The sequence below is a fragment of the Thamnophis sirtalis genome, unplaced genomic scaffold (genome assembly GCF_051295495.1).
Source record: "Thamnophis sirtalis isolate CommonGarterSnake01/CBP01778 unplaced genomic scaffold, rThaSir2_p1.2 scaffold_3, whole genome shotgun sequence".
In the NCBI taxonomy this organism is placed as follows: domain Eukaryota; kingdom Metazoa; phylum Chordata; class Lepidosauria; order Squamata; family Natricidae; genus Thamnophis; species Thamnophis sirtalis.
Window position 1 is genome coordinate 47,595,706 of NW_028261383.1, and position 22,006 is coordinate 47,617,711.

At 39.7% G+C, this 22,006-nt stretch overlaps 1 protein-coding gene across 1 annotated transcript in view; it reads right to left on the bottom strand.

The window, feature by feature from the left end:
- Positions 1-22,006, bottom strand: part of FRMD4B (FERM domain containing 4B) — a 162,792-nt gene that overhangs the window by 26,498 nt on the left and 114,288 nt on the right. Inside the window, exons 12-14 of the mRNA XM_087708868.1 lie at positions 4,906-4,982; positions 3,275-3,413; positions 1,828-1,969 (exon numbers count right to left, since the gene is read on the bottom strand). Of these exons, the coding sequence (XP_087564994.1) occupies positions 1,828-1,969; positions 3,275-3,413; positions 4,906-4,982 (358 nt within the window). The remainder of the gene's footprint in view (positions 1-1,827; positions 1,970-3,274; positions 3,414-4,905; positions 4,983-22,006) is intronic.

Sequence of the window (22,006 nt, forward strand, 5' to 3'; positions counted from 1 at the left end):
CATAATAGCTAGGTATTCTGGGAAATGTAGTTTCAATGAATTCAATATATTAAAATACAATATAAGATAGGGGATCTTTATACTACTGTCCTGGAAGGCTAGATTTTCAGTCAATACACTAAACCACAGATCTCTGAATGTGGGAAAGGTAAATTGGCTGCTATATCAACATACAGAGCAAAACTATAGGAGACTTCCGATTCCAGAGAGTTTAAGGCTATCTGGGTGGAGCAGACAAAATATATGACATATGAATGTCGTAATGCCACCTCGAAAGTTGTCCTGAATAAACCTGCATAGCAAGAGTAGGGTTGAATGTAAACCAGATCAAACACACTGTAAAACTATTTTTCTTCCTTGAAACTAGTAACTTCTTGCATGAGTACACAAGAATGGGGTGGCTAGAACTAGCTATTCATATATTATAATTGATCCTGTCCGCCTTTCTGAAACCATCACATTTGCACAAAACATGTCCTGTGACTGCTACTTCAAAAGTAAAAAATGCAGGATAAGCAGGAGAGATTGATAACCCCGAAGAGACTATCCATCTTCACTTTATTTCCTAGCAGTTTTATTTGCTCAGGAGTCCCTCTCCAGATCTATGCACTTATCTCTGTCTCTCCATCCAACTACTACAAAGGAATAACGTATGGAAGAAAAAAAACCCACAATAGCTAGTAAAATCCCACATAAGAAGCCTGACATTCACATTAGCCTAAGGCCTGGGGAGGAAAACCCAGAGGACAGAAAAAAGTTTACTTCTGTCAATGTATTTCCATTCATGTTTCTTAAGAGTGCCAATCTTTGATTAGTGAGTTATTTTTTCCCCTATTATAGGTAGTCCTTGACTTACAAGCATTTATTTAATGCCTGTTCAAAATTACAGTGGCGCTGAAAAAAGTGACATGACTTATTTTTCACGCAACCATAGCAGCATCCCCTCATCAAAATTTGAGTGCTTGGAAAGTGGCATGTATTTATGACTGTTGTGCTTTCATGTGATGACCACTGACAATCTTCCCAATACGCTTCTGACAAGCAAAGTTAATTTGCTTAATAACTATATGTTTCGCTCAACAACTGTGGCAAAAAGATTGTAAGATGGAGCGAAACTCACTTAACAACTAACTTGCCTAGCAACAGAAATTTTGGGGCTCAGTTGTGATCGTAAATCGAGGACGTGTATGTGTTGGATAATTATCTACCTTTCTGTGCTGGAGGAGAATGAAGGTAATTTTGCCTGAAAGTGTCTCCCTGATATTTTTGAAATCTGAACTACCACCAACCACCACTAGAGCAAGCAGGATATATGGTAAGTTGAGGGAAAGATTTTGTTTTCACTTTACCATCATATCCTTTATGAAAACCCATTACAATACTCAAAACTGATTTGGAGCTTAAAGCTTGTCAAGGACTAGCAAGGGTTTTTGTTGAATTCGTCATGTTCAATAATACATTTATCTGGGGTTTCATATTAATAGGTTTTCTTTTATGTGGGGAACTATGGCCCTTTTATGACTTGTGGACTTCAACTCCCAGAATTCCTGAGCCAGCAAAGCTCAGAATGGAGTTGAAGTTCACATAGCAAGAAGGATTGACCCATCTGTCCACGATGAGACTGAGTCGAAAGCTGGGTAGCCCTGTCAACAAGACTCAGTCCAATCACCGTGCAGATGAGGTCAACCCATTCCTGGATGCTATCTCCACTAAGATGGAGAAGGGCCATAGTTCCCCACCTCTGATTTAGAGTGTATCCACGAGCACACTCTATGGTGCAAGCAAGACTCAAGGATGCAGACGTTTCAAAGGGGCAAGTCTTCCTACCTGAAGAGATTAAACTACCATTGCTGGCCATAATAAGTTGATTCTTTACTTCCAAAGCTGTTAGCTTTGAAACTTTTGGCACTCCCGTATCTGTCAGGTCCATTGCAATATCATCCAAACTTCTGGCTGAGGGAATTTTTGCCTGAAATAATTTCAAAACAAACAAACTAAAACAATGCACTACCATGTATCACCATGTTAACTGTAATAAAACAAAAGGTACCAGAACATATTTCATACTGTCCCCAAAGCTAAATTTATATTGCTTTGAGACTTAACTTGTTTTCTGGGTATTAATGATTAAAAACACAAACTAGTACTTAATTAGCCATTAGAAATGTTCAAAATGAATATAGGAAAAAGAAAAGAAAACTTAAATTCATAAATTAAACATTGAATGTTTTTGGAACATTTCTCTAGCTGTGACTGTAAGTAGCATGAAATAGATTAAATAATCACACTACTGCTCATATATAATACTAAAAATTGGACTGCATTAACTCTAGCCTTTCAACTCAGGCTTCCATACTCCCAATGAATTTTAAAATATTTACAAATGATAAAAGAGTCAATTCTGCTCGTTGTTCAAAATCACTAAAAGGGATATTTTTACAAGGTAGGCTACAAAATATTGTGAGGTAATTTGCAAGAATAGAAACCTTCAGCTAATAACCACTCATTTAGCAACCATTTAAAGTGGCATTTATAGCAATAACACTTGGACTTATATACAGCTTCATAGTGCTTTTACAGCCCTTTCTAAGCGGTTTACAGTGTCAGCATATTGCCCCCAACAATCTGAGTCCTCATTTTACCCACCTTGGAAGGATGGAAGGCTGAGTCAACTTTGAGCCGGTGAGATTTGAACTGCCGAACTGCAGCTAGCAGTCAGCTGAAGTAGCCTGCAGAACTGCACTCTAACCACAGCGCCACCTCGGCTCTTGTATAGTGATTTGTCACCAATACTCAATATTATGGCTATTGCAGCATCCCCATGGTCACATGATCACAATTTAAGAGCTTGGCAATCAACTTGCACTTATGTGTGCCTTTGTAAAATAAGAAAGGTGGGATACAACATACAGACAAGTAACACTTGTAGAGTCCCATGGTCACATGAGCGACATTTGCAACTTTTCAGCTTCCCACAAGCAAAGTCAATGGGGAAGCCATTGTAAATTGCTCCTGCTGCTTCTTCTCTTGAGGAGCCCACTAAGAAGTATGAGATTCCCTACAATCTTATACGTCCATCTGCAGTACCCTCTGGCCACATTCTATAGTTCCTGCCCACTTCCAGTCATACCTCACTGGAATCAGAGGTGGGTTGCTAGTGATTCGCACTGATTCGGGTGAACCGGCAATGGTATTTTGGCCACTGCACACGCAACCCACCCCCGACTGGAATACATCCTCCCTCCCCCCCTCCACAGCACTCAAGTTCACTTACTTTGCTTTGTTTCCTATCCAAGTAAAACTGATGTTGACTGATTGCCATCATCCAGATGGATTTGATTAGAGAAGTGTTCGCATACCAGGTTTGTACTACGAGGCCGCTCTGTCCAAAGGTCCTTCTTGATACTGAAATTCTAAGCATTTTTTATAAAGTGAATATTGCTTTTTGAGAGAGAGAGAGAAACAGCTATTCGTCATATGAAGTTAACCCTTAGATTAATCTTTGCAGTCTGTCCAGTAGAGGTTAAATAAACAAAAGAGCAATTAACCAACCAACTAGACGCCCAAATAGTTAACACTTCAATTTTTAAATGTTTATGTTGTACCTAGCTTAGTTCTCCCTAAGATAGCAAACCCGTGCCTGGCTGTACCACTTAGATTATATAAGAGGCAGCAGCAACTGCTAGAAAGACTGAACATTCATTCCCAAGAAGGGGAGGGGGGACTATAAGGGAAAAACCTTTTCTCAGAAAAGATTTTAGACAAAGTAGAATTTACTCAGGACCATCCCCAAAGTCCCACCTTTCTCACAGAAAATAGGTTCCATTAGACCCAGACTTTTCTTTCACTAGAAAACTGAGTCACAAACTCAAAGTCATTTCTTTAGGAATTATACAAATCGGTTTACTAAAAAGTTTTGTTGCAGATGTTAGTGGAAAACAATAGATGGAAATATACGTGTTTCTGAAGGAAGAGCTGAGGTGGAGCACAATTTCCATGGCTGTTTTCAGAAGCCGGCATTGGAAAAAGTCTCAGCCAATATTGATATGAGGAACTAACTTGCTGGGGCTCTTCTTGAGTGCTTTTCAGCTCTCCTCCCCGTCTTAGTTCAGTGCACAGAGGATAGATGAAATATAAACCAGTCCTCTTTTGGGTGAAGTGTATAGTGATTATGTTGTATTCTAGCTTATTGTTATATCAACAGAATTAGTTTCTTACAGTTTGTTCAGTGACTTCTGAATATAGGCTAACTTGAAGCAATCTTGTGCTTTCAAAAGGTTTACGAAATATGTACTACACTTGGTCTGGGATTCATTTTAAATGTTTCCTGAATATTTGATCTGCTTGAACTGCTTCTGCCCACTAAGAATTATGCATTTGCTTATATCAGCCTTCTGCAAAGCGATAGATCAGGATCACAACTCCCCAACATCTCCAAGCAGAATGAATGCTCTAGGAATTCTAGAAGCTGAATGTTATAGTCCTAAACATTTTAGAGGGCATTAGAATTTATTTATGTGGATAATTTGTACCACTTTTTTCCAACACTTTAATCTATACCATTCTCTCAATGGTTTTTTAAAAAATAGTTTCCAACAACTGATTGGACTATGAAAAAGGGCTACAATGCTAATCCTCTGGTTATATTAGAAATAAATGTTGCATGGAGCTATTTCATGTAACTTAGATACACATGGGAAGCAATGATGTTGAGTTCATTTCTTTCAGGTTAGCATAATAGGGAGAGCCATAATATTATAAAACATTTTGCTCCCTTGGGATGGATGAGCTAAAAATGAACCACATTACAGTTTAGCATCATGTGTGAATATGAAATACGCATAGACTCCACAGAATTAGCAACTCGTCCAGCAGGACAGTGTTAATAAGTGCCTGGTTGCTTACCTGTGGGGATCATGAACTTCTACTGCAAACTTCTTTTCACGAAAATAGAGATTCTCCAGCTGCTTCCACTGAAATAACTAGAAGAAATTAAAAAATAAAAAAAATATATAAATATCTCAGAACTCACAATTTATTTTCTCTCTACATTGCTAATAATTCCATAGAATGGTAAACTAACAGAATACCAAGCTACAGCTTAGAATGATGCAAAAACAAATCCTCTTTGAAGTATTTCTAAAATTAAAATGCCTAGTCACACACTTTCTCTAGTTCTACTTTTACACAGCACTACAATCACAAGGATATTATAGGGCATTTTGCTTTTGCAAATAAAATTAACATGCATAATGAAACATGAGATGTTCTTCTTGCTGTGATGTTTGAAATGACCTAATTGAGGCCATCACTGATGGAGACTTTGTGTCATTTTTGTCTTGGAAAAGAAATAGTCATTAGGCAGGACAACTAAACTGAACCTTGATATAACTTCTCTATATAGTGTATGAAAACATACAATTCCATACAAAATAAATGTAACTAATAGATTGCCTAAAGCTGCAGTTTTAATAATTTCAAAGCATTTCCAGGTTTGTGGACTGCTTCTGGAGTACATGGATCAATCATTTGTTTATACACAAACACACCAGGGGTGAAATTCAGTAGGTTCTGACAGGTTCTGGAGAACCGGTAGTGGAAATTTTGAATAGTTCAGAGAACTGGCAAATACCACCTCCGGCTGGTCCCAGAGTGGGATGGGAATGCAGATTTTGCAATATCCTTCCCCCAGGAATGAGGAGGGAATGGAGATTTTACAGTATCCTTCCCCTGCCATGTTCACCAAGCCACGCCCACAGAACCGTTGTAAAAAAAATGAATTTCACCACTGACACAAACATTCATCATTGTGTTTTTAGGACTGGGAGTATACAAGTTGCAGGAAAACAGAGACCAACAGAATAGAGGGAGAAGTGGTCAGATCCTGTAGGAAGTCTGAAGACCAATATTATGTAGTGAACTTTGTAGCTGTTAGGTGGAAGATTGTCTACATTTGTAATAAATGCTTAACTGGATATAATTCCCACTAAATTGGGAACTAAACTAGTGTTTAGTTTGGAGTAGACAATTACAGGATTGCCCTGTACTTTTTTTAAAATTTTTGTTATGGCCTCCTGGGTAAACGGTGATTCAGCTCCAACTCTGACACATTCCCTGGTATAAAAAGCAAAGATTTGTGGAGAAGGAGGGCATCTCAACAATCATGAAAAGAACGACAAATCCTGCCCCCCTGCTCCTGCAAACCATGTCTCACATATGCATGTAACAACAATTCTCTTTCCATGAACCCTCATAGCTTTCTTTGTCTTAAATGGCAACAAGGAGTCATCATTTAACAACTGTCTTCTTTACACTGGATGACAAGTGTTATTTCTCTGTCTGAGATGATGATAATGAATGCAATGAAAACTCTACACAAGTTTGCTAAAGTGAAAGATCAAAGTGTGATGGGGGCATGGAGGACAAAGAAAAAATATTATGCATTTCCTGTGTTAATAAATAACAAAATGATAGTGTTTCCGATAATAGTTTAATATCACTCATGCACCATTGATTGATGAAAGAGGGGGCGGGAAGGAAGCCCAAAGCCAACCAATCACCTTCCATGGTTGAGGTTGGACTTCAACCTAGGTCTCCTAGTTCCAATCCAACTGATTCACAACTATACACACTGGCTGTCATTGGGAAGATTAAATATCTCCTCTTGGGAAGGGTGGCTTGACACAGCCTATTGGGATGCCTGCTCAATTTTTTGATAGTCTTAGAGCTCTGAGATTTTATGATGGCTTCTCATCCAAGTCCTCGTCAGGCCAGGTTCTGTTTAGCATCAGAGCTTAGTCAAGATTACTTTAAAAACTCTTCAATTAGTGTTTAATGTGTGATATGGAAGAACATATGAGTACACGAAAAAATATACTATCTAGATTAGTGTTTCTCAACCATAACAAACAGAAGATGGACTTCAGAAGATGGACTTTAGCTGTTGGAATTCTCCAGACAGCCCTTCACCGAGCCATATCATTGTTTCTCAACCTTAGGAACTTGAAGATGTATAGCCTTCAACTCCCAGAATTCCCCAGCCAGTCATTCACTAGTCCACACATCTTCAAGCTGCTAAGGAAGAGAAACACTGATCTAGAACCTGAGAAGAGACAGGCCACCATGTGGAATACATACTTCAGTTCCTTATACAGCTTTTTAAGGGATATATTCTCTACATAAACGTCCATTTGATTCAGAAACCCTGGGAGACACATATTATTATGTGTAAATGCTAAAACATTATTTTCTTCCTGAATAGTCCATTGCTATACCCAAGAATGGAATATATTTTGTTTGGAGGTGGATATTTCTCAGTACATAGGGAATAATAAGAGGGAGTGGTGGCTCAGTGTCTAAGATGCTGAGCTTGTCGATCAGAAAGGTTGGCAGTTTGGCAGTTTGAATCCCTAGCGCTGCATAACGGAGTGAGCTTCTGTTACTTGTCCCAGCTTCTGCCAACCTAGCAGTTCAAAAACACGTAAAAAATGCAAGTAGAAAAATAGGAACCAGTTTGGTGGGAAGGTAACAGCGCTCCATGCACCTTCAACATTTAGGCATGCTGGCCACATGATCACAGAGACGTCTTTGGACAGAGCTGACTCTTTGGCTTTGAAACAGAGATGAGCACCGCCCCCTAGAATTGGGAACGACTAGTACATATGTGCAAGGCGAACCTTTATCTTTAGGGAGTAATTGTGAATGCATTATGAAGAAAACACTTCCAACCTGCTTTTCTATATGAACATTTCACAGAAAGGCACAAGAAGAATCAATAAAGTTGGGAAAAAATACACAAGTAGAACCTTATCCATTTTACTCTTGACTACAAAGCTAATAACGCTGCCCTTTTACAATGGTTGGCACTTGGTACTGGCAGCAGCAATGATGCCTCAAGGGTTACCCCGAAGTGTTGAAAGTAGCTGGGAACAGGAAGTAAGAACTATGCAACAAGGAAAGGACATAGTTTAGAAGGGATGGTGCAAGAGTGTAGAAGGAAATTAAATTAGCATAGAAGAGGGGAAATGGGATGAGAAATGTCTATGGAGTAATCCATGTCACGGCTGTCCCAAAGGTGCTTGATAAAAGCATCTTTGGGACAATGGGATGAGATATCCATAAAACTAGTGGACGTTATACAACTAGTGAAACATTAAGAAAACCTAGGTGACTATCTTAAACTGAGTAAGAACATCTGGATCAATGTCACTGGCAGTCCTCTACATGCGCAGAGTGTCCGTGATTATATCTGGGCAGGTGGGCGAAGCCTCCTGCCGCCACCACTACCGGTTCACCCAAACCACAGCAAACCAATAGAATACCACCTATGGACTACCTGTATCTAGAACAATGTTGGTGAATCTACAAACCCTGCTGAACTGCAACTCCCAACAATTTCATTGCTAACTATGCCGTTTACAGCTTGTGGGACAGGAAGTTTAGCATCTTCCTTAATCTAGACTTTGTGACAATATCCAGGGTTGATGCCAGACATCTTGCCTGGAGCATTTTGCAAGCCAAATTTATACTCTACCAGTAAAATATGCTCTTTCATTATTTTTGAAATCTTCCTAGAAAGGTGCCTTTTGCTGTTATGTCACCAAGTCAGAACTCTAATATACAATCTATCTACAGCTGTCCCCTTACTGTATTTCTTGGAACTTGCAACAGGAAAGAAGTCTGGTCTCTAAAGTTCTCCTTAATTAGTACCTGTGTAAAACAAAGCTAACTTCACACACATCTCTGAAGTGTATGAAAGATAATGAAGTAGGGCACTTTAGTTCCAAAACCTTTTGTTGCTATTGTTGATGTAGGAGATGAAAAGATACCTATACAGCTGGTTTGGCAAGTATGCTTTTTTAAACTTCAGCCCAAGGTAAATCAAAGTAAGAATGATTTATCTGGAACTGCACAGTTCCAGGTTTCACAAAATCTGCAACGCTCTTAAAAATGATTATGTTTAAGTCAGTCTCTCAACAGCCAAATCTTGTGGTTAGATATAGGGACATTAATTTCCTCTCCACTGAGCTTCCAAAAAAACCTGTGCTTGGGGATGTTACTTTACAGTTTGTGTGTGCCTTTTCATTAATAAATGGCTGTTATTTGAAAGCAATTCTCATAACGTTCAATCTAACTTGCTCGCATGTATATATGCAAAAGAGTGCTGCACTCAAAGTACAGCACTAGTTGTATCTCGTGTTGATCAGAGTTGAAATGGCTTCTGAGTAAACAGTCAAATTATTCATTTCAGTTGATAATGAACTGAACTGGATTCATAGCCAGGAAATTGGCTTACAGAAATCTCATCAAGATATTTCAGCTTTTATGCATTTAACACCCGAATGTAGTATGTTAAACAGCCATATCTCAGCAAGACTGCTAAAAGTAAACTGCAGCCAACAGTATAAAGCAATCGTACATTTCATAAACACAAAAGATTAAATTTCAGAGCCAAATGCACTTGTGTCAGAAATAACAACTAATCCTTTCTCTGGGTTCATGGACGAGCCAAGCATCATTATTTTTACCAGCCTTTCATCTTCAAAAATATTTCCAGCTCCAAGTTGTACTTTGCAATTGTTTTATTAGATGTTCTGTTTTAAAGAAAGCTGTGAACAACACTTGATTTTGCTTGACAAAACACTCAGCTTTAGTTTGCTGGAATGTTTCGACAGTCCTTGTTTACATACCTAATTTTTTTTATTCCATAACAAGAATATAAACATCCTCAAACTAGGATAAATAAGTCACAGGACTTTTGAGAGATCTTATTTCATTGAAAAATGATTGCAAAGCAGAAATTAGAATTTTCTCTATCCAACAAACATATAAATAAGAAAATTTGATCTTGATCTTAAACATACTACATAGACACAAACTGTCTGATTTCACTAAATCTACATCCACTTGGGAGCACCAACCCTTTTCACCTCCTTTCTCCCTAAAACAGAAAATCGGTGAATTTTAACATTGCACACAATACTTCACACTCGCAGTGGGAAATGAAAGCAGCTCGAGAAGGAAGTTCCTTTGTGCTTACCTGGATCTTTGCAGAGGCTGAAGGAATCGTTTATGCTATAGGTTCCAAAAAGTGCAATAAGAGGTTTTTATTTTAAAAATGCGTGCTTAGATAATCCTCCTTCCCTCCAAGCCTTTCTTCTCAGGGAACAAGGTAACTTCTTGCCTCAAAGCCTCAGACACTTAAGTGTAACTCTAGTTTCACCGACGGACTCTCTCTGCTGACACATTGCTAACATCATCAGTTTTTATTGCTGGGGCTAACCTCCTTATTCCACCCTCCTTTTCTCCTCCTCCACAGAGAGCACAAGAGAAAGAAAAGCAAGCAAACCTGATGGGTGTCTCACAGGAGGAGGGGGGGTATGCCAGAAACCCAGGAGCGGAGAGAGTGAAAATGTTTTTAAGGCAACCCAGGCAAGGACTTCCCACTTCACAAGGCGAGGAGAAAGACCATGCCTCTAACACTCCCCTTAGTCTTACTCACCCTCTCCAAAGGCAACAGGTTTGACAAGAAAAGCTACTGACATTCCCGGGGCCCTTCCCTTCGGCTCAGTTGAACACGCAGAGCAAAGAGTGCATGAAACAGGACTCCCTGAAAGTGTAGCCTCTTTCCTTTGTCGTCTTATCTTTCTGACTAATGATGACTCCTAGCGCACTCTCCCTTTTCATCACTTCCTTAGGAATAATTTATGAGCCAGCAGGACATGCGTATGATCTCTTAACAGATCTAAAGTTTGTGGGAAGGCCAGCAGGGCAACAAGAGTTTATGAAAATGAACAATGTCTGTCTGCTAGAAGACTGCAAAGCCTTCAGGTGCTCCACCCATAAAGTGGACATTACAGTGTCTTACGCTTTCCCGATGGAAACAGTTTCACAACTTGCTTAAGCAGGTACCCTATTTCCATGAAAATAAGCCCTCCCCGGATAATAAGCCCAATCGGGCTTTTGAGCGCATGCGCTAAAATAAACCCTTCCCTGAAAATAAGCCCTCCCCCAAAATATTGCAACACAGCAGCAGCCATGAGGTGATCACACTCGCCGCCTCCTGAACCTCAAAAATAATAAGACGTTCCCGAAAATAAGGGCAAGTGGGGGTCAAAATTAAATAAGACCATGTCTTATTTTGGGGGAAACACAGTAGATCCCCATATACCAAACAGGCAGTCCTCAACGTACAACCCATTCTGTTAGTGGCCATTCAAAGTTGCAACGACACTGAAAAAAAAAGTCTTATGAACGTTTTTCACTCTTGCAACAGTTGCAGCGTGCCCTGGTCAGGTGATCAAAATTCGGTCGCTTTGCAACTGGCATGTATTTATGACAGTTCCAGTGTTCTGGTGCCATGTGACCACCTTTGGAGAAGCAAAGTTAATGGAGAAGCCAGATTCACTTAACAACCTTGTGGTGATGCAGTGGTTAGAATGCAGTACTGCAGGCTACTTCTGCCGACTGCCAGTTGCCTGCAGTTTGGTAGTTCGATTCTGACCGGCTCAAGGTTAACTCAGCCTTCCATCTTTTCGAGGTCGGTAAAATGAGGACCCAGATTGTTCAGGACAATATGCTGTCTCTATAAACTGCTTAGAGAGGGCTGTAAAAGCACTGTTAAGAGGTATATAAGTTACTAACTTAACAATTGCAGGGATTCACTAAACAACTATGGTAAGAAAAGTCATAAAATGGGGCAAAACTCGCTTAGCAATGGAAATTATGGTTGTAAGATGAGGACTACTTGTATTGAAAATTCAAAGCACTGATTTATCCAAGAACTTCTAGTGATTGAGTAAGCACTGCAGATGGCTTTGCCCTCAAGTATCTTGGAATCCTATCTTGAATCATTATCTAGGCAAATAGGAATAGTTGGTGTGATTAATAGCACTACCCTGTTGGTTTTCCAAATATCAGTCCCACGGGATTCTGACAAGCTTACTAGAGGCTATATAGCTTTAAATGTAAGATTTAAAAAAATAGATCCATATAATTCATGAAAAGAGGATCTTGCACTTCCCTCAAATGTACTACTGAATAAACATTCTAAGTACTAATCTGGAAAGTAAATGTATATGCCAGAGATGGTATTCAGCAGGTTCTGACCAGTTCTGAAGAACCAGTAGTGGAAATTTTGAGTAGTTTGAAGTACAAAGTAGTTTTTATTGGAAGCACACTAAGTCAAATTGCCACAGTAATTCACGAAATTGTCTGTCCATAGAAGAGATTGCAACAAAGCTTCCTAAAAAATAAAAATGCCAGCACCTAATGAACTTTTTTTTATGCAAAAGAGCAAATTACTTATACAATACAATAGCAGAATTGGAAGGGACCTTGGAGGTCTTCTAGTCCAACCCCCTGCCTAGACAGGAAACCCTACACCGTTTCAGACAAATGACTATCCAACATCTTCTTAAAGACTTCCAGTGTTGGGGCATTCACAACTTCTGGAGGCAAGCTGTTCCACTGATTAATTGTTCTAACTGTCAGGAAATTTCTCCTCAGTTCTAAGTTGCTTCTCTCCTTGATTAGTTTCCACTCATTGCTTCTTGTTCTACCCTCAAGTGCCTTGGAGCATAGTTTGACTCTCTCTTCTTTGTGGCAACCCCTGAGGTATTGGAACACTGCTATTATATCTCCCCTAGTCCTTCTTTTCATTAAACTTGCCTGCAATTAATTGCAAGGACAATATACATATGATTTTTTTGATTATGTGCCATCATTTGTTTAAATTCCTAGTGACCATACTGATAGATTTTCTCCATGAAACATGCATTTAGAGCACTTAATTAGTTTTCTTGCCCCAGAACGACTGTGCTTACATAGTATAAGATTTCACTATTCCAACATACACTGTTTCACTACTCTAGAAATACTATCTTGCAGAATTAAGTCTAGGTATGGAGTGAGGGAGCAAGATAAAATCAATTCAATATCTTTTGATGGTTTTGAACATTTCACTACAAGACTACCACTAATAGGGCATAGAAATAGTACTAGGTTAAATCTTCTATTTTTCCCAGGTGTATTACATTTCTCTTCCAGGTAAAGTTTACGAGAACTGTTTTTAAAATGGGATCTCCTTTATACCTTTTGAAATGTTGAACACTGAATACTATTATTGGCCTTAATAGCTAGAATGAGAAACAAACATGAAACTAAATACCTATTAATTAACCCAAAGGTCTCAAAATATTGGTTTGAAGCAACATTTTAAATTATTTTAAAAGAAGAGAATAAGGCAGCCTTATCTTACCATTGGAAAGTGGGTACGTTTATCCCATAAAAGACTTCATATTACATCTAATCTGAATTAGAAATACTGGTATCATCTTGGAACTTTCCAAGTATTGACATTATTAAACCTTTGCGTTTTTAAAATTTGTCTAATTTCTTTTTCTGTTATTTGCTGGATGTCAAGATAGAAAATGTGCACTATTGATTAAACGAAAACTAATTTAAAAATATTTTAAACATAACAAAAATCTACATCCCCATTACAATAGCATGATATAAGTTTTGTTTTTCTTCAGGCATGGGAAAGAAGAAAAAACTATCCTAAACGTTTTCAGTTAAAAAGGCAAATGGGTGAAAATGTTCCCTTTAAATGAAACTCCTAATTCCTATAACCTCTATATTAATTAGGTAGCCATCAAAATGTTGAATGAGCAGCTGCAGAATAATTTCAATCCATATATACACATTGCAATCCATATGTACACAATCTATATGTATACATGAAAATAACATCCTCTTCCTCTTCTCATACATAACAATTTTCTCTTTTGCCCCGGGGAGCCTTAGATCTGGACACTGCTAAGGGAAGCCTTAGCTCTGACACTGCCATCAGCAAGAAACTGCAATAGTATTATTTACTACCCAGCAAGTTCATGGTGATACATAATAGACAACCCCAGATTGCCATTATTGTGCAGGATCATGAAGAACGATACTCAAAAACCAACAAATTGGCAGAGATACTTTATCTTAAAGCTATAACAAGATGTGCATGCAGCTAAACATACATTTGCTGTGTACCTAAGCAATGGCTTTAGTCAAGCTATTTATCATTCTTTGTAACAGAGAGAGAGAAAGAGGGAGGGGAAGGCATGTTGGACCACCAGTTATTATTTGGGTAACTGTCAGGCATGAAAGACCAGAGCCACACCTGAAGTTCCAATTAAATTGATTTATTGCTCATGCCTATGTATAGGAATCTATTCAACTAACTGTTAGCACTATTTTGGTCTTCGATAAGAGTTAATGGGATTCAAGAGATGTTGGATTTAATTTGTTTGTGGGAACCTAGGGACTCTAGGCTGATTCCTCTTTTGACTCTGTCCCACTCCTTCTTTTACATTAACAACTATTCAAGGCCCAAATGCTAAAATTACTACAGTTCTGTCTGTATTGCAAGAAGTATAGCAACCCTGGATCATGAGCCTCCATTATTCCCAATTTGATACTGCATATACTGGTAATCCTCATTTAGTGACAGGCTTATACAGTGACCATTCACTGTTACAACCGTGACGAAAATGTAACTGTATGACCAATCCTGGCATTTATGACCTATGCAGAGCTGTAAAGCCGAAGAAAGATTATAACCACAGTTGCAGGTTCACTGAGTAAAGGCTTTATTTAACAATTAAGTGCTGCCCCCAATTGTGGTCATTAAGCAAGGACTACCTGATTGATTTCAATGAGAAGCTGTAGTTGTTTTATGCAACTAAGAATCCAATATCAAGACAGACAAGCTAGCCCGTACCACTTGCTTCCCTTTTGGCCTGAGAAGCAAATCATCTTGTTAAACAAATCCCTTTTAGGCTGCTCAAATGGCTCCTAAATATGAAACCATCATTGTCTTAGGAGCATTTATGCCAGGAAACTGATCTGATTGGGTACAGGTTCTGCAATGCCCACCCTTTCAGAGCCAGCCAGCACACTAACTGGAGCAAGACATACCGTGTTTCCCAAAAATAACCCCTGAAATAAGTGCCTGGCCTTATTTTTGGGGAAGTCTTATTATTTTTGAGGTGCAGGAGGCGGCGAGCGTGGTCACCTCATGGCTGCTGTGTTTCAATATTTTGGGGGAGGGCTTATTTTCAGGGAAGGGCTTATTTCAGCACATGCGCTCAAATGCCCGATTGGGCTTATTATCCGGGGAAGTCTTATTTTCAGGGAAACAGGGTAGGTACCATTCGTTGTATTTTTGAGCGAGTCACAGAGCCATTCTGGTTGAGTACTTAGGCACCTTGCTAAAAACCTTGTGGTGAGTTCTGACCCTGCCTTATTCATGAAAGCCAGCCAGGTGGCTTTAGGACAGTCACTCTCTCTCAGCCCAACCCAACTCATCAGATTTTTGTTGTGGAGGAAATAGGAAGAGGAAAGAGTATATTAATACTTCCTTGTTAGAAGCACTGAAGTGCTTTTGTAGTGAAAGGATTTGCCGATAACATCAGAGTTGCCTGGGGGATGCCCAATTAGGTGCTCCTTTCTGTGAAGGTGTCCACTGAAGTGGTACCTATTTATCTACTCATGGTTGCCCACTTTTGAATGGCTGGGTTGGCAGGAGCTGGAGTGTGTGATGGGAACTCTTCCTGTCCCATAGTAGCAACAGGTCTCAAATATGAGCCTGATGAACTTCATCTCAGTGTTCTAGCCTCGTGGCCCACCCACACTTTGGAGGAGAGTACTCTGTGCATTTTTGCTGCCTTATCTATAAAAAAAAATAAAGGCAGGAAATAAATAAATCCTCACTTCTACCCCAGACATCTAGTAGTAATAACAACAAAATTAAGTAGGAGTCTCTGTTGGCTTAAAGTAAAAGCCAAGAATCTAGAGCAGAGAAAGCTAACCTCTGCCTCTTGGCGTAAAATAGGCATTGATGTTGGTCACTTATTACCTTGTCATCTCTTGTTCAGATTACTGTAATTCGCTTGACAGAAGGATGCCCTTGAAAGACCACCATGCAATTTCCATTGTTGCAAAATGTAGCAACCTGTTTGCTCGTAGGACACATTTGCAATGTGCTCTGCACTGGTTGTAAGTGCACTTCCAAAGGCAATTCAAACTGTTGGTTATGATATATAAAGCTTCACATGGCTCAGATTCTGGGTATCTTTCCCTGATAAATTCTGCCTACTCAAGTTTGAGGAACAGAGTGTGTTCTTCTGTATGCTGAGGTTCCCGCCAATCATGAGATGTAACAGGATGGGGCATGAAAAGGTCTTCTCCAGAAGGTTTACCCACAACTTCCCCTCCCCAGGTGGCACCTACCTTCATGGACATTTGAAAGCTTGTTAAAATTTGGCTGTGTTAAATACAATGAGAAATTGGATTTTAAATCATTAAGCAGCTTGGCCTGATATCTGTGGAGCCTGATCTACTTATTACTCAGATCACCAGCAGAAGCCCTTCTGAAGAGGTCCTTACAGCCAAAAGCTCAACAACAAAGGTTCTCAGATGAGATACAGTGCTTGTGGATTTGTATTTAATTCTCACTTTCCCAAGCTTTTAATTTTAAATTATTTCATTATTTACTTTTAATCCAAGATGGATTTTAACTGTATTAACTTTACTGTCTTCTACTTTTCGTCTTACTATTGATGTAAGCCATTTGATAACAGTTAAAATTAAAAGTAAAATGATCAATAGGTTAAGACTTGACACTGACCAAAGCCTAGGACTGGGGTGGCGAACCTATGGCACGCGTGCCACAGGTGGTACGCGGAGCCATTTGTCAGGGCACGTAAGGCGTTGCCCTGGCAGCTGGCCAGCGTTCATGCGTGCACTGGCCAGCTGAGTTCAGCCTTTTTTAAAGACATTTTTCACCCTTTCCAGGCTCCAGAGTCTTTATAGGAGCCTGGGGAGGGCGAAAAGAGCCCCACCGCCCCCTGGAGGCCCTCCGGAGGCTTCAGGAGAAGCCTCATGAGCGCAAAAAAATGACCCTATGGGCAAATCGGAAGTTCGGGAACAGACTTCCAGTTTGCTTGTAGGGTCGGTTTAAGCCCTCTGGAGGCTTCAGGAGCTTCCCTGAAGCCTCTGAGCGCAAAAAAACCCAGCCCTATGGGCAAACCAGAAGTTCGGGAACGGGCTTACAGTTTGCTTGTAGGGTCGCTTTAAGCCCTCCGGAGGCTTCAGGAGCTTCCCTGAAGCCTCTGAGCGCAAAAAAATTCAGCCCTATGGGCAAATCAGAAGTTCGGGAACGGGCGTACAGTTTGCTTGTAGGGTCGATTTAAGCCCTCCGGAGGCTTCAGGAGCTTCCCTGAAGCCTCTGAGCGCAAAAAAACCCAGCCCTATGGGCAAATCAGAAGTTCGGGAACGGGCTTACAGTTTGCTTGGAGGGTCGTTTTGTTGCCCTTTGGAGGCTTCAGGGAAGGCTCCTGAAGCCTCCGGAGGGCCTCATGGGGGGAGGCTCTTTTCGCCCTCCCCAGGCTTCTATAAAGCCTCTGGAGTCCAGGGAGGTCGAAAAGGCATGGAAAAATGGGGGGGGGAGCGTCACACATGCGCACTGGGTGAGTGGGTCACGCAGTGAGCTCCCCCTGCGCTCCCCCCCTTATGGCACGCGAGCCAAAAAAGGTTCGCCATCGCTGGGGTAGGACTTGGGAGGTCCTTTGTTGTAGGGAAATCTGTAAAATGTACACTTCAGGACTACAGAACCAGGTAATAGTTCAAAGCTTAAAGACTTAGTAATGATTGTTTGGCTTCAAACTGTTCCATTGGAAAATAAATTTTTAAACCAGGAGCCACCCTTGGGCAAAAGTAGATTCAAATGATCAAGAAAAGAAATGTATATTTACATCAGTTTTAGGATCATAATCACTAATAAACTTCAACTCTATAGAACTCAGGGTTCTTGTCTTTGGCTTAATTTTCCCCTTCCTATAATGAAATATAATATGCACATATCCACAAACCCAAAAAAGGAGGGAAAGTTTTTACAATAAGAGTGCTTTGACTACTTTTCCAACAAAGTCCATTTATGCAAAAATGTTGACATGCAACAGTTTTCAGAAATCAAAAAAGGACACTACCTATTATAAAAAGCAAAACACTTGTTTAACGCATGAATTGCATTTTCAGAAAGCTGAGGCCATGATGAAGCAAATACAACAGCAGAGAGAAAGTTAATAATTTAACAGCCTCTACATTTCTAAGCCCAAGCCATCAGAAAATATATCTGTGAAAGTTTATCTGAAATGAATAAACGTAAGAGTTTGAACAAAAATGACACCCAGGAAATAATATGTACTAATTAATGTGATGTTTAGGAAAAAAGGAGAATAATATACTTAAACAAACAGCCTCTTTCTCAGACTCTATACTTCTAAAGCTTTCACAAATTGTTCTTCAAAGTAAAAATGATAGCGACTATCGCTCTGAAAACAGACAGTTCTACAAAGAGGCCCAGACAATTGGCACAACCTGACTAATTATTTCCAACAGACTCTTCAGATCAGATCATCTGTCAGGTGGAGATCTGTTTATGACCGTGAAGCAAATGGATGGTTTTATTTATTTAAATACTGTTTATGGCTGCCTAGTGTCTGTAGGCAGTGTAAAATAATCCATTCCAATCATCCACTACCTGTCATTTTCTATCTCTGTTGAAACTGAAGGACCTGAAATGTTCAGCTAGCAACAGCCATGCCAGCTGGAAATTCTAGACGTTGCAATCTCAATATATAAGGGGAACATCAAATTGGCATATCCTGTTCTCACCTGCTCCTTCAACCTCCAGGATCAATGACCAGGCTGTCTAGGAATGATGAGAATTGTCCAATATTTATGGAGGCTACCAAGTTACAGAAGGATGGGCTAATGTCCAATACCTGAGTGTTGGCAAACATTTAATCTTGATCTTATGCGATGACTGCTTCTAGTTTGTTGATTGCCTAAAGCATGCATGCATTCATGCTTTCATTCATTCAATTTCTATAACCACCCATCTCAGTCAATGATTCTGGATAGCTTACAATTATATTACAGTTAAACACATTAAAATATTTTAAAATAATAAAAGCACTAAAAACAGCCACATTAAATATACATAGGAGCAAGATACTAACTAGGCCAGTTAGTAATACAGCCGAGAAATGGGGCCCTTGACACATTCCCAGGCTTGGGAACATAGCCAGTTTTTAGGGCCTTACGAAAGGCTAAGACAGATTCTGTGACTTTTCACGCCTTAATATACTGTAAATGTGGCAAGCTGGATTGTAACCACAATTTTCCTATTAAAAATAATTTATTCTTAAGAAATGTGTCTGTGTTTAAAATGGGTTATATCCAATTGCACAGGCTGCCTCATTCCCCAGAGATAAGATAAAAACGCAGCACCTCTCAAACAATTTGAAAAAAGCTTTAAAAAGGCAGGCATCTATAGTACGCTATCAAGAGAAACGGCAATCTATGTTGACAAAGCTCTTGTACCAGATTGATAAACGGAATTAGCAACTCCACTTTACAGCTCATAGAAAATCATAGGAAAAGGGTCCCTCCCTCTATTATCTCCTCTGCTGGAAGGGAAGTACCACAGAACTGGAGGAAAAGGATAGTTTCTGACTTTAGAGCAAACAAAACTGGTCATTCACCTGAAAACATAAAGTGTAGATTGAGTGGCAGAAACTGGAAATGATGGGTGATGCCAGAGTCCAGTTCAGATATACACGTCAGAGGATGACTCAGAATGTTCTTGAGGTAAAAATAAAACTGGCTTCCTCAAAGGAAAGAACGAACAAACTTTTTTCTTTCCTACTGTCAAACCCTTTCCTAGACAAGAAAGAACCAATATTTCTAAATATGCTAAATATTTTCCAAAGACGCACTGTGCTATACTATAGGACAGTGTTTTTCAACCACTGTGCCGCGGCACACTAGTGTGCGGTGACATAGTGTAAGGTGTGCCGTGGGAAAATTACTTTATATATAGTCAATATAGGCACAGAGTTAATTTTTTTAAACATTTTCTAATGGTGGTGTGCCTCGTGATTTTTTTCATGAAAAAGGTGTGCCTTTGCACAAAAAAGGTTGAAAAACACTGCTATAGGATTCGATGGGGCCTAAATCACCCCTAGAGGATAGTTTTTCTTGCCTTTTGCATCAATTGCTACAGCATTCCTTTACCTTGCCCAGAAGTACTTAATAGTGCCATATTTTTCGGCGTATAAGATACACCTTTTTCCCTCAAAAGAGAATGAAAATCTGGGTGCGTCTTATATACTGAATACAGCATCTTTTTGCCTCCTGAAATCCTGCTCCTTCACCAAAATGGCTGTGCATAGCTTGTAGGAGACTTTCAGAGAGCTCCTGGGGGCTGGGGAGGGCAGAAATGAGCAAAAAACGGGGTGTTTTTTTGCTTAGATTTGCCCCCCCCCCGAGCATACTATAAGCTTCCTAATGTCTTTTTGAGGAAAAATGGACTTTTTTGCTCATTTTTAGGCTGCCACCCCCCCCCCCGAACATTCTACAAGCCTCCTAAAACCTGAAGGCTTTTTTGGAAAAAAAAAAACAGGCTCGTTTTTGCGAAAAAAGGGCCGTTTTGGGGAGGTTTGCAGTTTCTAATTTGCCTCTTCAAAACCTTGGTGCATCTTATACTCCGGTGCATCTTACGCTCCGAAAAATACGGTATATATAAGTATGACAAACACAAATAAATATAAAAGTAAGGTTCTACATTTAGGCAAGAAAAACAAAATGCACAGGTACAGTGTAGGTGGTACTTTGCTCAACAGTAGTAACTGTGAAAGGGATCTTGGAGTCCTAGTGGACAACCATTTAAATATGAGCCAGCAGCGTGCAACAGCTGCCAAAAAAGCCAACACAGTTCTAGGCTGCATAAACAGAGGGATAGAATCAAGATCACGTGAAGTGTTAATACCACTTTATAATGCCTTGGTAAGGCCACACTTGGAATACTACATTCAGTTTTGGTCACCACAATGTAGAAAAGATGTGGAGACTCTAGAAAGAGTGCAGAGAAGAGCAACAAAGATGATATGGAGTCTAAAACATATGAAGAGCGGTTGCAGGAACTGGGTATGTCTAGTTTAATGGAAAGGACGACTAGGGGAGACATGATAGCAGTGTTCCAATATCTCAGGGGTTGCCACAAAGAAGAGAGAGTCAAACTATTCTCCAAAGCACCTGAGTGTAGAACAAGAAGCAATGGGTGGAAACTAATCAAGGAGAGAAGCAACTTAGAATTGAGAGAAATTTCCTGACAGTTAGAAAAAATAATCAGTGGAACAGCTTCCCTCTAGAGGTTGTGAATGCCCCAACACTGGAAGTCTTTAAGAAGATGTAGATAGCCATTTGTCTGAAATGGTATAGGGTTTCCTGCCTAGACAGGGGGTTGGACTAGAAGACTTCCAAGGTCCCTTCCAACTGTGCTGTTTTATTGTATTGTATTGTATTGTATTGTATTGTATGGTATGGTATGGTATGGTATGGTATGGTATGGTATGGTATGGTATGGTATGGTATGGTATGGTATGGTACGGTACTGTATAAATAATTGTTTATGAAAGTGGCTGGATCTAGGTGACTTTCAGATGTACGTAAGAAAAAGAAAAGACAAAATCAAGATGATTAAATTAGTATTAAGAATGCAAGTAAACATTCATACAATTTTGAAAAGTGGTACCACTCTAGAGTTAAAACTCAGAGGCCCCTCAGTCAATAGCACAATTCCCAAGAGACAGACAGCTTCTGAGAATTGGTGCTCAATCCAAAGTAACCTTAGTAAGATTTATAGACTGAGGAGTTCAACAGGGAATATATGGTGGATCTTCCATTCTTATTTTCCTATCAAAACTTTGAGGCAAACTAGGTTAAACAGTTTCCTTATGGTATTTGGGGAATTTCAAGGTACCCAGAAGATGCTTCTTCTGGTACCTTGTTGACCACTGGAATACAGAAACAGCTATTCCACAATAGCCTCTCCCTGCCTTTCTCAGCAAACCACGACATTGCTCAGGGAGTGTTGTGGCTACTCAGTTGA